This window comes from Arachis hypogaea, chromosome 13, assembly GCF_003086295.3.
Source record: "Arachis hypogaea cultivar Tifrunner chromosome 13, arahy.Tifrunner.gnm2.J5K5, whole genome shotgun sequence".
Classification (NCBI taxonomy): domain Eukaryota; kingdom Viridiplantae; phylum Streptophyta; class Magnoliopsida; order Fabales; family Fabaceae; genus Arachis; species Arachis hypogaea.
This window is the reverse complement of record NC_092048.1, coordinates 28,941,029-28,956,389: the sequence shown is the minus strand read 5'-3', so window position 1 is coordinate 28,956,389 and position 15,361 is coordinate 28,941,029. Positions and strand designations below refer to the sequence as shown.

Sequence of the window (15,361 nt, the reverse complement as noted above, 5' to 3'; positions counted from 1 at the left end):
AAATGATGCAGAAATCTACTTCTGGGCCCACTTGGTGTGTGCTTGGGCTGAGCATTGAAGCTTTTTCGTGATTGGGCTATTCCTAGAGTTAAACACCAGCTTTTGTGCCAGTTTGGACGTTTAACTCCAATTCTGGTCCCAGTTTGGGTGTTTTACGCCAGAAATTTTAGGCTGACTTTGAACGCCGGTTTGGCCCATCAAATCTCGGGCAAAGTATGAACTATTATATATTGCTAGAAATCCCAGGATGTCTGCTTTCCAACGCAATTGAGAGCGTGCCAATTGGGCTTCTGTAGCTCCAGAAAATTCACTTCGAGTGCAGAAAGGTTAGAATTCAACAGCATCTGCAGTCCTTTTTCAGCCTCTGAATCAGATTTTTGCTCAGGTCCCTCAATTTCAGCCAGAAAATACTTGAAATCACAGAAAAATACACAAACTCATAGTAAGTCTAGAAATGTGATTTTTATTTAAAAACTAATAATTATATACTAAAAACTAACTAAATCATACTAAAAACTACCTAAAAACAATGCTAAAAAGCGTATAAATTATTCGCTCATCAGTGACATTTTTCAAAATTCAATATAAGGTTTGAACTAACACACCTGTCTAATACTCTAGCTAAACTATCCAAGCAAAGGTCAAATGAATCACCATATATGCTAAAATCATCCATAAATACTTTCATACAATTCTCAATAAGATCTGAAAAGATACTCATCATGCATCTTTGGAAAGTAGCAGGTGCATTGCATAAGCCAAAAGGCATTCTTTTATAAGCATACGTTCTAAAGGGACATGTAAAAGTGGTCTTCTCCTGATCCTCAGGAGCTATATAAATTTGAAAGTAACCTGTATAACCATCTAAAAAGCAATAATGGGATTTACCTGATAGGCGATCGAGCATCTGATCAATAAATAGCAAGGGGTAATGATCTTTGCAAGTAGCTTGGTTGAGACGCCTATAGTCAATGCAAACCTCCATGAATTCTGCATGCTCATTCTTTATTGTTGTGACTCCAGACTTCTTGGGCACCACTTGTACTGGACTAACCCATTCACTGTCTGAGATGGGGTAAATGATATCTGCTTCAAGTAGCCTGGTCACTTCTTTCTTGACAACTTCCAAGATGGTTGGATTCAATCTTCTTTGGGGTTGACAGACAGGTTTCGAGTCCTCTTCTAAATATATTCTGTGCTCACAAACTTGAGGACTGATGCCTACTATATCCTCCAAGCTCCACCCAATTGCTTTCTTATATCTTTTCAGCACACTAAGCAGTTGTTCCTCCTGTTGAGAAGTGAGTTCCCTTGCAATGATAACTGAAAACTTCTGATTATCCTCAAGGTAAGCATACTTGAGGTGTGGAGGAAGAGGTTTTAATTCCAATTTCTGCTCATGGCTAGGTTCTGGATCATCCGGGGCTAGTGGTAATGATAAAGTGTTGACATGATGTTCAGAAGGTGTCCCCACACATGGACCTTGCTCTATGTGCTTCTCTTCTAATTCTTCTTGGTGAACTTCAGCTATAGTTTTATCAATGATGTCGTACTGGAAGATAGAATGATCTTCTGGAGGGTGCTTCATAGCTTCATTTAAACTGAAACTTACTGTTCTGCTATCTATTTCAAAAGAGTAAGTTCCTGAGAATGCATCCAGCTTGAACTTTGAAGTTTTCAGGAATGGTCTTCCAAGCAGAATTGATGATGGTCTTCCTGAGTCATTAGGGGGCATTTCCAGGATATAGAAGTCAATGGAAAATGTGAGCCCCTTAATGCTCACTAATACATCTTCAGCAATTCCAACTACTGTAATAATGCTTTTATCTGCTAACACAAAATGAGCTGCCGACCTTTTTAAGGGAGGGAGCCTTAGAGTATCATATATAGACAATGGCATTATACTAACACACGCTCCTAAGTCACACATGCAATCAGAAAATATTACACCTCCAATGGTACAGTTAACCATGCATGGACCTGGATCACTACATTTTTCAGGTATACCTCCCATTAAAGCAGATATAGAACTACCTAAAGGAATAGTTTCTAATTCATTAATTTTATCTTTATGTATGCATAAATCTTTCAGAAACTTTGCATATTTAGGTACTTGCTGAATAACATAAAAAAGGGGAACAGTTACCTCAACCTTTTTGAAAATTTCTACCATTTTGGGATCAAGTTCCATCTGCTTTCTGGACTTCCTTGCAAGGTGTGAGAATGGGATAGGGATGGCGCCACTTGTAGCCTCTTCATCCTTTGGTGCTCCATTCCTTGGCTGAGCCGTTTCTTCTTCAACCTTTGTCTTGTACTTTATCTTCCTCTTCAGCATCTTCTACTTCTATCACATCCTCAGCTGAGGCATGTTCTATTGGGCTTAGCTCCTCCTGATTTCTCTCTGGAAGTGTGGTTCCAGACCTCAAAGTGATGGTATTGATGCCACCCTTCGGGTTAGGTAAGGGTTGAGAAGGAATTCCACTGGAGTTTAAAGGTTGGTTAGTGGAAGTAGGTAATGAATCTATCTGGGCGGCGAGAGCTTGTAAAGTGGCGTTCAGACCATTTAGAGTAGAGTTCAGTGTAGTCTGCATATCTTGTTATCCTTGTGCAAGAGAACAAAGCATCTCGTCATTTGATGAGGAAGTAGGATAAGTGATCTGTGGTACTTGTTGTTGGTTTTGCTGGGGTCCTTGTGATTGTCTTAAGTGAGGAGCTCTGTAAGGTTGGTTCTAATTCTGCTGCCTGTTGTTGTTATTCCACCTCTGGTTTCCATAGTTGTCTCTGCCTCCTCTGTTATAGTTGTCCCTCCATCCATAGTTGCAAGTATAGCCCTTAACCAGCTAAAATCCACCTCACCAATTTAAAAAGGGTGTCACAAAAATTTAGAATAAAAATACTGGGAGTATGAATCCCAAGTCGTCTCCCAACGAGTTGCAGGAAAGGGTGCTATTTTATTAATTAGGAATTTTCCAAGAGTTTTGAGAGTTGAATAATGAGTAATTAAATAATTGTAAATTTAAGCAGTAAAAATAAACTAAGAATAATTATTGATATTCTAAATAAAAAGCCTTGACTGGAGGAATGATTAATTGGAAGTTCTATCCTTGTTGAGGTCTCTTAAATGTAGTATTAAAAAGGTTGTTGTTTTCACTTAGTTAACCCTTACTAAATAAAGGAAAGTCAAGTGATTAAGCTAACCCTTATTCGCAAATCCTAGTCCTCTCCCTTAGGAAAGTCTAGCATTAGTAAATACAGAACTAGCCAACAACTTCCTGTTTAATCAACACCTAAGCCTTCCAACTCAAGTGTCTCATTTTAATCAAGCCCCATGTCAAGTATGGAGTCTACTCCATTGACATGAATATAAAACTCAGAAAAATATAAGAAGACATATTAAATTAATTAAGATAAAATAGAGACTGAAAATTAATTAAAAGTAAAAGTAATCCCTTTATCAACAATCCATGAAAATAATCCAATTAGAAATCTAAATAAAATAAATAAGGATATGGAAGAATAAGGGACAGAGTAAACAAACTAGAATAATGTCTTCAACGGAGGTAATGACTTCTTCAATATCCCAAAGCATAAACTAATTAACTATGAATGTAAAGAAAACCTAGAGGGGAAGTAATCCTCTCTAAATTCAGATCTAAAAACCTAAAACTATCCTAATGAGAATATGTGAAGTTGTGTCAAGTTGCGTAAAGAGGTGTTTTGAGTCTCTGTATGTTCCCTGTCTTTATTCTGTGTTTTTGGGCTGAAAACTGGGTTAAAACGCGGCCCGAAATTGCCCCCAGGATTTTTTGTTAATTATGCAGATCGCGCAGGTCACGCGTACGCGTCGTCCATGCGTTCGCGTCATTCAGGGATTTTCCTTGTCACGCGAGCGCGTCGTCCACGCATTTGCGTCATTCGTATAGACTCCACGTGCACGCGTCGCTTCAATTTTTCCATTTCGCGCGTTCGCGTCACCCATGCACGCGCGTCGATGTTCGCTGGTCATCTCCTTAGTTTCTTGTGTTCCTTCTATTTTTGCAAGCTTCTTCTTTATTCTCTAAGTCATTCTTGCCCTATGAAGCCTGAAACACTTAACACACAGATCACGGCATCGAATGGTATAAAGGAGAATTAAAATATACTAATTAAAGGTCTCTAGGAAGCAAGTTTTCAACCATAAAACAATTCTAGGAAGGAGTTATAAAATCATGCAATTAGTATGAATAAGTGGGTGAAGACTTGATGAAACCACTCAATTAAACACAAGATAAACCATAAAATAGTGGTTTATCAACGCGTGGCTCGAATTGTGCCTCTAGCACACTAGCCGCACGATTCCATCACAACTTTCTGTTCGTTAGATGGAGGCGCCGAATTGGTATCGACGCCCACGCGTGGCCTACGCGCACGTGTGGGCTATCTTGCATTTTTTTTATGTAGAATGCAAAATGCAAAATGCAGATGAATATGCAGAAATTATGAATGACTATTGTGGAAAATAAAAGAAAATAAAACTAATAATAAAAATGAAAGACCGTATCATGGTGGGTTGTCTCCTACCTAGCACTTTTAGTTAAAGTCCTTAAGTTGGACACTTGGTGAGCTCCTTGTCATGGAGGCTTGTGCTTGAACTCATCCAAGAATTTCCACTAATGTTTGCAATTCCAATAGCCTCCGGGTCCCAAACTTGGCACATAAAGCCTTCAAGCAAGTTAAAGCAAGTGACAATGCCCCAGGAGTGTTGATTGGTAGAATGAATTTCGGGGTCCCAAACCTTGCTTTTGCACCCGTTTTCGCATTGATCATCATTGTTCCAACCGGGTGGCACGCAATCTGAATTCCCACTAAGATACCCAAACAACTTCCTAGACCCATTCAATCGAGCTCTGCACCAATCCTTGCATTTCAACTTAGAGCGTGCAACCATATTGAACCTTGCAGGACAACCCCTACCACTAACCATCTCCCTTTTACTCTTAAAGCCACAAAGAGCTCTAAGTTGACCATCCGTTTCCAGTAAACCATATTCAAGTCGGAAAGTAAAGGTTAAGGATGAGAATTTTACCCACTTGAATATTGTATTGGATGGTAATGGCTTCGGGAGAGGTGGTTCCAATGGTCTTGCAAGCTCCACTCCCTTGTGCTCTTCTTTGAATTCTTCCACCTCCTTGCAAACCTCTTCGACTTCAACCGCAACTTCATCAAATTCTTCTAATTCTTTCCCGTCACTCAAATCATAAGTTGGAGGTTGAGAAAAGTCCACCTCTGCATCACCTTCAGATTCACTCGGAGAAGGTTCTTCAGAATCAAGGGGTCCAGTCGCGGATGCAAGTTTATTACTAGGGGGTAGTAATGTGGGAACTTCATCACCAAAGGGATTTTTTTCGTGTTCTATTCCATCCAATTCTTCATAAGGGACATGCTTTGGAGGTTATGCGATGTCCTCCTCAACATCAATTTCAAGCTTATTGGAGGAATACTCTATAACTCTAGATTCCCATGGAGGTTCAGCATCTCCTAAGTCTTCGACCACTTCTTCCTCTTCAAAAATTATAGCTTCCTCCAGTTGTTCCAATACAAAATCTAACTCCTCCTTGATGTCTTCCTTCACTAATTTTTCAACTACTCCTTCATCTTCAAGGGTCTCTACTTCCACATTTTGGGCCTCCTCGTGCTTCTCTTGGATTGATGCATCCACATGGGATATAAAAGCTTGGATAGTAGAGGTTAGACTAGTGAAAGCAGAGGTAATTGTGGTTTGAAGCTCTATTTGCCTTTGGCGAATAACATTAAGGGTGTTGTCATCCAGTGGAGGTTGGGGTGGATAGGAGGGTTCATTATTTTGGAGAAAGGGTTCATAATAGGAAGGTAGTTCTTCTTGGTAAGGGTATGGAGATGGTGAATATTGAGGTGGTGGTTTTGGGTATGGCTCATATGGTTCGTATGGTGATTGGTATGGTGGAAATGGGTTAGGGTCATATAGAGGTGAATGGTGGAAAGGGGCTTGTGAGTATGGTGGTTCAGAGTTATATTGAGGAGGTGGTTCATAAGCATATGGTGGGGCTTGTTGGTAACTACAAGGGGGTCCACCATATCCATTGTCTTGGTACGCACCCTAGAATGGCTCTTGACCATAATAATTTGGTGGAGGTAGGTTGTCACGAAAAGGTCCAGCATAACCATTGTCTTGGGATGCATCGTAGAATGGTCGTTGCCCATGGCACATTGGAGGAGGTTATTGCCGAAAGGGTTGATCAAATCCTTGTGGCTCCTCCCATCTTTGATTGTTCCGACCTCGATGCATGTTCTCATTATAGCTTCCATTCCCTACAACATAATTGGAACCAAACTCATAGCGAAAGGGGTGAGAATTCATAGTAACAAAGGAAAGTAAAAACAAAAACTAATAAGAAAATATTGAGAATAAACTCCTAAAACTAGAAACACTAACAACGAAACGAAAGAAAAGCAAATTTATTCACAATATTCACAATAACCAATAATAAGGCACACATTTGTAATTCCCTGGCAACGGCGCCATTTTGATGAATGGATTTTTGCTAGTAAAGAATTCACAATAAATTCTCGTTGCTAGTATAGTTTCTAAACCAACAAAAAATCCTTTCATACAAAAATTTGGTTGTCACTAAGCAAACCCAATAAAATTAAACCGAGTATTCAAACCTCGGGTCGTCTCTCAAGGAATTGCAGGGAAGTGTGTTATTATCGATTATTAGATTGTATCTTTTTGGGTTTTTGAAATAGGAAACAAGGAAAGTAAATGATAAGAGAATAAACTAATAATTAAGAAAGCTCTTGGCAAGGTATGAGAATTAGAAGTCCTATCCTAGCTATCCTTATCAATTGTGATGAGAATTGTCCATTGTTCCCACTTAGTTAACCTCTAACTATGAAGAAAAGTCAAATGGATGAATCAATTTGATTCCTCAAGTCCTAGTCAACTCCTAGGGAAAGACTAGCTTTAGAGGGATCCAAATCAACTAGCAACTTCTCAATTATCAATCAACAAAGGAGTTTGATAACTTAAGCGTCTCCAATTACTCAACCAAAGTCAAAAGGAGAAAAATATATTCTAAAATCTAACCAAGTATTTTATCAAACACTTGGAAGGCATAACATAAAAACATAGAAATTAATAATAGAATATAAGATCTAAAACCAATAATTGCAAGATCAATGATAACAAATAAAGGAAGAAGCAATAAACATGAAATACCTCAAATTGTATTAATAAGGAAAATCAAATCTAACATGAAGTTCATAAACCAAATTGGGGAATAAATAAATCAACAAGAGAATATAGATAAACTAAAGGACTAGAACAAATAAGAGTAGAAGAGAAACAAATTAAAGCAAAGTAGAAATCTGAATTTAAGAAAAGCTAAACCTAAGAATCCTAAAACCAAAGAGAGAGGAGAGAGCCTCTCTCTCTAAAAACTACCTCTAAAATCTAAAATTATGTGAATGAATGTATGAATGATTCCTCCCACCTGATTGATTCCCCCATTCTGCAGTCTCTATTCTGTGTTCTCGGGCTTGGACTTGGGCCAAAAAGGAGCCCAGAAATTGCTCCCAGCGCTTTCTGCAAATTCTGCACGTGGCGCATATCACGCGTACGCATAGGTCACGCGTACGCGTCAGTCACGCGTACGCGTCAGTCACGCGTACGCGTCGCTTGTCTTTTGCGCTAGTCACGCGTACGCGTCACTGCCAGCTTCTCAAAACTTCATTTTCTTGCGTTCCTTCCACTTTTGCATGTTTCCTTTCCATCCTCTAAGTCATTTCTGCCCTATAAAGCCTGAAAATATTTAACACACAGATCACGGCATTGAATGGTAATAAAGGGTAATTAAAATTGACAGTTTAAAGGCCCAGGAAACATGTTTTCAACTATATCACAGAATTAGGAAGGATTTGTAAAATCATGCAAATTATATGGATAAGTGAGCAAAGGATTGATAAAAACCACTCAATTGAGCACAAGATAAACCATAAAATAGTGGTTTATCATACTCACCGAACCGAAAAGTTACACACAATTACTCACAGTTAGTCACAGTTACTCACACTCACAATTACTTACAGTTACATATTATCAATTCAATTGAATTCAATTCAGATGTAGATCACCTCAGTCCATTCAATTCACTTCAAATAAAATTAGCTATTTCATTCCATTAAATTCGATTCAGAATTCAATAATCCAAACCTCATTAAATTGATGTGTTTCAGAAGAATCATCCAAATCGCAGTCATTCAACTGATTTGAAGTTAATTCATTCATTGTCTCAATTCAAAAGTGTAGATCGAAGAAGAAAACGAAGAAGAAGATGAACGACGAAGCTAATTGCGTTGAATCAATCTAGATCTATAATGCACAGAAGAAAAATATAAAAGAAGAGAACAACGAATTTAATTAGGTTAAAGAAGAAGAAGGAGAACAGGAAGAACGTGAAGAAGAACGCGAAAGAGGTTTATGTTGTATGAGAAGGTTTATGTTGAGAAACGTTGATAAAACAAAATAAGAATTCGTTATATAGGTTATAAGTGACGCGTGTAAAATAAACGAGGGTGTGGGGCGTGGAGTGAAAGTTACATGGATACCATCCATGTAATTTTTACATGGATGTAGAGCTTTTCCAAATAAATATTATGAGTAAAAATTATTGAATTAATTATTTTTATTATGAGTATAATATAAATATTTAATAAAGAATTAATGATTGATTTATTATTGTATGTATGTTGTTAGAATAGAATAGAATAGTTATTTGAGTATTAGTATATAATATAATAGTTAATTAATTAACGTATTGTTATTGTTATTATTATTATTATTATTATTATTATTATTATTATTATTATTGATTGTGGATATATTTTACTGGTTATTTGATAATGAAAATTTTATTCTGTTAAATTTAATTTGTTAATTAATTAATATTATGTTTGTGTTTAGGGTTCTAGAATGTTGCAATGTGACCACTACTTGCCGCTAGATCCGTACAATCAAGTAGTGGAGGGACATTTACGGGACACTGGCTTTTATCATGTTTTACAGATTGGAGTTGTCCAATGTCAGTCAGCATTGGTTAATGCTCTGATCGAGAGATGGCTCTCTGAAACTCACACATTCCATTTTCCGGTTGGTGAGTGTGCCATAACGCTTGAAGACGTGGCGTTAATTCTTGGTCTTCTGACGAATGGTTTGCCAGTCACAGGACCGACACTCAATAGTTATGAGGCATTAGAGGCTGAATGCTTGGATCAGTTTGATGTTGCACCTAGGAAGGCACACTGTAGGAAAAGTTTCATCAAGTTGATGTGGATTCGAGGATTGAAAGATCGTTTAGTGTTGGTTGATGATATTCAGATTCAGAGGTATGTGAAGTGCCACATAATGCTATTGTTTGGGACCGTTGTGTTTGGAGATAAGTCTGGAATAAAAGTACACTAGAAGTTTCTGCCGTCACAACAGTATAAGACTCCCCAAAGTTTCATAACCCAACATTACACCAAACTTGATCTCATATAAAAAAAAAATTAGCCCCCAAAAGGATAATAATTATTTGGAATATTATATGGGGATAATAATTATTTGAAATATTACATGCAAACTGCAAAGCACACTTTTCCTCTCCTTTCCAAGCAGGTCATTCTAAAAATTTCGTGCTTTACATAAAATTAAATTTGTCCGTAAGTTACCAGCTACACAATAATATTTTATTGAAAAATTGATTGTACATAGAACATTAGAGTTTCGCTTTTGTACAGTGATACATCTGATAATTTTTCTAACCTATATTCAACTCTCACTTCTCTTATTCACTAAAATATTTTATACTTTATTCAAATTTAACATATAACATGTTTGGATCCAAATTTTATTTTGAAACTCTGCCACTAGTAACGATTTGTCATGCACTTGTTTTAAATTAAAAGTAATAGTTGTGGAAAAGATTGTACATAATTATAAAAGTGTAATTGAACTAAATGCTTCTTTTGTTTTTCTTATTATTTATGCAAAAAATTTTATCAAAATTTTACACTTAATTTACCTCTTTTTTGAGTATTTATGCAATTATGCATATCGACTAACAAGAAATAAGAAAAAAATAGTATAAAAAAACAAAAAAAAAAAGAAAAAATAAGAGGAGAAGAAAGAAGAAGAAAAAGAACATGAGAGAAAAACGAAGAAAAGAAAAGAAAAGGAATAAATTTTATAAAAAAAATGTTAGTCTTAATAATATGAAAAAAGGAAGAGATTGAGAAAGAAAAGTAGGAGAAATAAAAAGAGAAAAAAAATTGTTTAATAAATAGATAAGAAAAAAATAATTGTTTCGATAATTACTTGAAACTAGATTGTTTGAGTCTGAACGTGAGGTCAAGGTTCTTTGTGAGCAGCGTTTGACTTTTGTTGGTGTTGAGGTGCCGCCGTCCGAGTTCCTTGTGAGAAGGTGGGAGTGGTACTTGTAAGGGACTCCGATGTTTAAGTTAGCAAGAGTTTAAGCAGTTTTTTTAGTAGATTGGATTCTGAATATACCTGAGAATATCAATGTATTTATAGTAGAATAGATAATCACTTTTTAGTGTAGTTTCACCTTTGATGGCAGATAACCACTTCCTTTTTTCTAGGGAAGTAGTTGAGATCTCCCTTCTAGATAAATAGGAGATAGCTTAGGAGTTAGTTACTTATTTAGGTAAGTAGAGTTGAACTGTTGTCATCGCGTCCAACTTCTATGAAGTCAGGTAGATATAGTGGAAGTATGATCTCTTACTTAGACCTTTATTTATTTTGGAGAGTGATTTCAGATTTTTTTTTTGTTGTATTTTCTATTTTGTATAATATGTCTGAGAAGCATCTCTTACTAAGTTGAGTAAGCACTTAATGTGATGAGTTTAGATAATTGCATAGCTAAGTCAAGTTTATATTGAAACTTGTGTGTCCAGTGAAGACTAAATGTAAGTTGCATTGCATAAGGCAACTGAACCAACCATATATGACTGTGTCACTTTTTTTTCTCTCTGTTTTATTTCTATTTTTTTGTTTTTATGAGATAAAGCAAAATTATCTCCTGTATAATTTGCTGTGCAGATCAAACAGTAGCCAAGTTTAATATCTGATTTTAAAACCAACTTATTAAAAGTTAAAGAAATCATAAATTCAACCCTCTTTTTCTAAATCTTCCGAATCCTTTAGAAATATATATATTTTAAATTTGTTAAATATATAAAAATTTAATTCATTTACAGAATAAGTAAAATATGTAACCAAAAAAAATAATAAATATACTACAAATTAATTGTATTCATAAATAAAATATTTAAATTATTTATTTATAAAAAAAAAATCCCTCGTGCCATTCATTTTTTAATAATCACAAATCAAAAAGAAAGAAACTCCCTCTCTGGAAAACTCTACTCTCTTTCTCTGTAAACCAAAAATCAGGAAAAAGAAAAAATGCAGAAGCATAAAAATCCATTGGCACTGGATTCCGACCCACAATTGCCGCAAATTAAAATCCACCATCCGACCTCCCCCCGCCACCACCCCTCCTCCGCCGTATCCACCGCAACCCCAACACCAACCGCCGGCGCACGACGCAAAATTGGCGTAGCCGTGGACCTCTCCGACGAGAGCGCCTACGCCGTCCGCTGGGCTGTCCAGCAATATATCCGTCCCGGTGACGCCGTTATCCTCCTCCACGTCAGCCCCACTAACGTCCTGTTCGGTGCCGACTGGGGCTCCATCGACCTCGCCATCAACACTGACCCAGCTTTAGACGACGAAGGCATTACCACCACCGCTTCCATCAACGACAGTTCTGGCGGCGGCAGTGGCGACCACAACAAGCGCAAGCTCGAAGACGATTTCGATGCGTTCACGGCGACAAAGGCCGCCGATCTCGCTAAGCCTTTGCGTGAGGCACAAATCCCTTTCAAGATCCACATCGTGAAGGACCATGACATGAAGGAGCGCCTCTGCCTCGAGGTCGAGCGCCTCGGTCTCAGTGCCGTCATCATGGGAAGCCGCGGATTCGGTGCCGTGCGTCGCGGCAGCGATGGGCGCCTTGGCAGCGTTAGCGACTATTGCGTGCATCACTGCATTTGCCCCGTTGTTGTTGTCCGCTATCCCGAAGATAAGGACGGCGGCCTCGCGGCTGGTGCTAGAGCTGGGGATGCCGTGGTGGCAAAGCAGGGCGGCGACGGCAAGGCTGTGATCAAGCCTGTGACGGCGGTGCAGGATCATAAAAAAGGTTAGGGATTTGAAGATATTTTTTTTCTTTTTGTGACGGAAATGGAATTGATGTGATAGTTGATATATCGATTGTGCATTAATAAGTGTAATATCAATAGAACATGCAGATAAAATGCTAACTTGAGAACATAATGTTCTTCTTCTTCTTCTTGAGATAAAATGCTAACTTGAGATAATGTTCTTCTTCTTCTTATTATTGTTGTTGTTATTATTATTATTATGGTAACTTGGGTAGTTGTTTAAGAAACCTGGATATGGGAGACACTACAAGCAACTAAATGTAAATGTTAGGATCAAATGACATTGTGTCAATTTAAGCAAAAGCTTTTATAGGATATATATTTTATTAATCTAACCATTAAATTGTAACAACATATAGTGAAGATCATTTATACCAAATTTCACTGAATTCGAACATCAATACCCATGTAATTGAATAACTTGTTTTTGTATATTTTGAATAATTATATTACGTCAATTTTTAAGTATATAAAAGGTGTAGCAAACGATTTTGGATTGACAAGAAATTTTTTTAGAATGATGTATACAAAACATAAACTTCTAATCCGGTGGTTAGTTTTTAAAAAATTACTTGAAAAAAAAAGTTATTAAATGTTATAACATTTACTTGAAGCTACGCTAGTGTTATTTGATCCTTACCAAATTTGGGATATGTCTTATCTGATTGGGGAATAGCAAGATATTGTATATTAGGTGGTAGAATTTTGGTTGAATGACAGCGGAGATAAATCCCAACATTGAACACTGTGTCGCTAATTTTGTTTTAAAATATGATGAAAACTTGACAAGGGCTTCGCCCTAATGTATTGATTGGGCCACTTTAGGCATAGCTCCACTAATAATTGTGGTTGGGATCTATGGTACTATTGTCTATTGCCATTTTTCCGGTCCATCTCCCCTCCGACGTCATCTGATTTTGGTTTTTATCGTGTTAACTTGGTTACTTGGTATATGGTTGACTTAGATAGGCCATAGTAGGATGCTTTATGGGCAGATTTTTTTTATTTTGGCTTGAGGTTTACATTTTCTTATCCATGTTAGTAATGATAGGTCACCATTCACATTAGTTGAGGTTTACATGTTTTTTATCCATATTAGTAATGATAAGTCACCATTCACATTATTTAAAGAAGCAACCTAATCTTATGCTGAGTTGGATTGGATTTTGAAATTGCATCCAATCCGTGATAAGTCACTTTATGAATATGTTCATTTCTAAACCTTAGGATATGGTTTGCCATTTGAGTGATATGCAAGTGCATCCACTGGTTAAGCCAGGTTTCTATTAAATTTAAATCCTGGCATTCACAATTGAGATGCCTGGCAATTTTATTCCCTAAGGTTCGTGACATGCTTAACTCTTATGACTAGCCTTGAATATCCTTGCCTTCCATGGCTTCATTTGCATTCATTCTTTGTATTATGTTACACTAAAAGTGATATGAAATTATAAGCTATTAAGTTGCCAGGCTTCTTAAGGTTTCATTCATTTTTTATGCTTGATCAACCATTAATTGCTGCCATAATTTACACAGTAAATGTAATTTGGAGTCGAATTCAAAGTAAGAATTTTGTAATAATGTAGATTTTTCTATTTTTCTGGGGGAAGTCCTGATTATCAATTTAAGTTTGGTCACCTATTTTCTTTGACCTGTGATATTAACTATCAAAGACGGATGAAGTATATTATAGAGTTGTAGAAAATTGGGTGCATAGTTCCAATTCATCCTGTTGTTTTATTGTTTTTCCTGTTGGTTTTGTTATGGATATGCAATTTCCAATTTGCATATTAGGATTATAGATGAAAATTGTATACTAGATAGCATCTGACACTAGGAAAACATTAATTAACATCCTTGCTTACGTTGAATGTTTGATTCCTTGAATGACATTGAGCTAATTGAAGTTTCCTTTTCAAAATCTGTTTCCCCTCCAGCAATGCTCTATTTAATGATGATATGTGATTTTATTTTCGTAATCTCTGAGCTAATCAATCTGATTTATACATTACACGTTACTGTGTTTTAGACCTGAGCGTTACATCTTAAGCTGATATTGATTTTGCTGGCATTCTTGATGTTTGGTTTTCTACCTAATTTTTTTCTTGTTGCGGAATTAAAATTTGAGCTTCTAATTGTCGGTTGATTTGGAGCAGAGCATTAGCTGAAGCCAAGTTGTTGGCCAAGTCGTTGCTTCAATCTTTTCACTGCAAGTGTGCTCTTATGCCTTCCTTCGCCCCCTCTCTATCATCTGCAACTATAAAGAAAAAGAAAGAAGCACATATGTTTTCTTGATATCAGTGGTCAAATGGTATCCCCTTGTACCATGCTTCTTATTGGGGTCAACAATGCTTGTATATAAGTATATCAGATGTTACATTTTTTTATGCTGTTTAAAATTTTAAACTTTGTCATGAGATGCTTTCATTAATACATGTATCTTGATTTTTCTCCTGTGGTTTGGATTTTTTATTGGATTGCAGAATGTATTTGATCCGAAAGGGATTGGTGGTAATGGTTATAGAGTGCTCTCTTTCTCTTTCTGTCAGGTTGTACTTAGTGCATTTCCTGCATATGAACATTGAAAAGGATTATGGCTAGTTTTTGTATGGATTAATATGGTAGCGAAACCTTTTTTGTTCCCAAGTTGTATATACTATATACTCTTTTCACGTAGATACATAAGTTTCACTGAATGGTTTTTTGGGTTTACTGTTCGCATTCTATATGTGGAAGTTTATAGTTATACTATCATGATGAACGCTTTATAATTTACAGATTACTGTAGAGGTTTGATGATTTCTGCCTCTTAGTTGAACTATGAAACCCTTATTATTGATCACATAGAATGTAGTTAGTCACAGGATAAAAGTTGGGGTAAAGTTTCATTTAAGTAAATTTTAATTGTAATAAATACCCAAAAAATTTAAGTGTAATAACCCTTAGCATCTTGTTCTTCGTTGGAGGTGGGTTAGCTTGGCAAGTCACTGTATATTATTAGTATGGGAATGGGAACACAAAAGTGTAGTTGTAACTTGGAAGTTGGAATTAGTGCATAATA

General features: G+C 36.6%; 1 protein-coding gene across 1 annotated transcript; it reads left to right on the top strand.

The window, feature by feature from the left end:
* Nucleotides 1-11,378: 11,378 nt before the first annotated feature.
* LOC112737866 (universal stress protein PHOS32) lies at nt 11,379-15,012 on the top strand. The gene is made up of 2 exons (XM_025788000.3): nt 11,379-12,278; nt 14,457-15,012. Exons 1-2 carry the CDS (start codon nt 11,483-11,485, stop codon nt 14,462-14,464), a joined length of 804 nt encoding a protein of 267 aa, XP_025643785.1. The 5' UTR covers nt 11,379-11,482; the 3' UTR covers nt 14,465-15,012.
* The last annotated feature ends 349 nt before the right edge of the window (nt 15,013-15,361 follow it).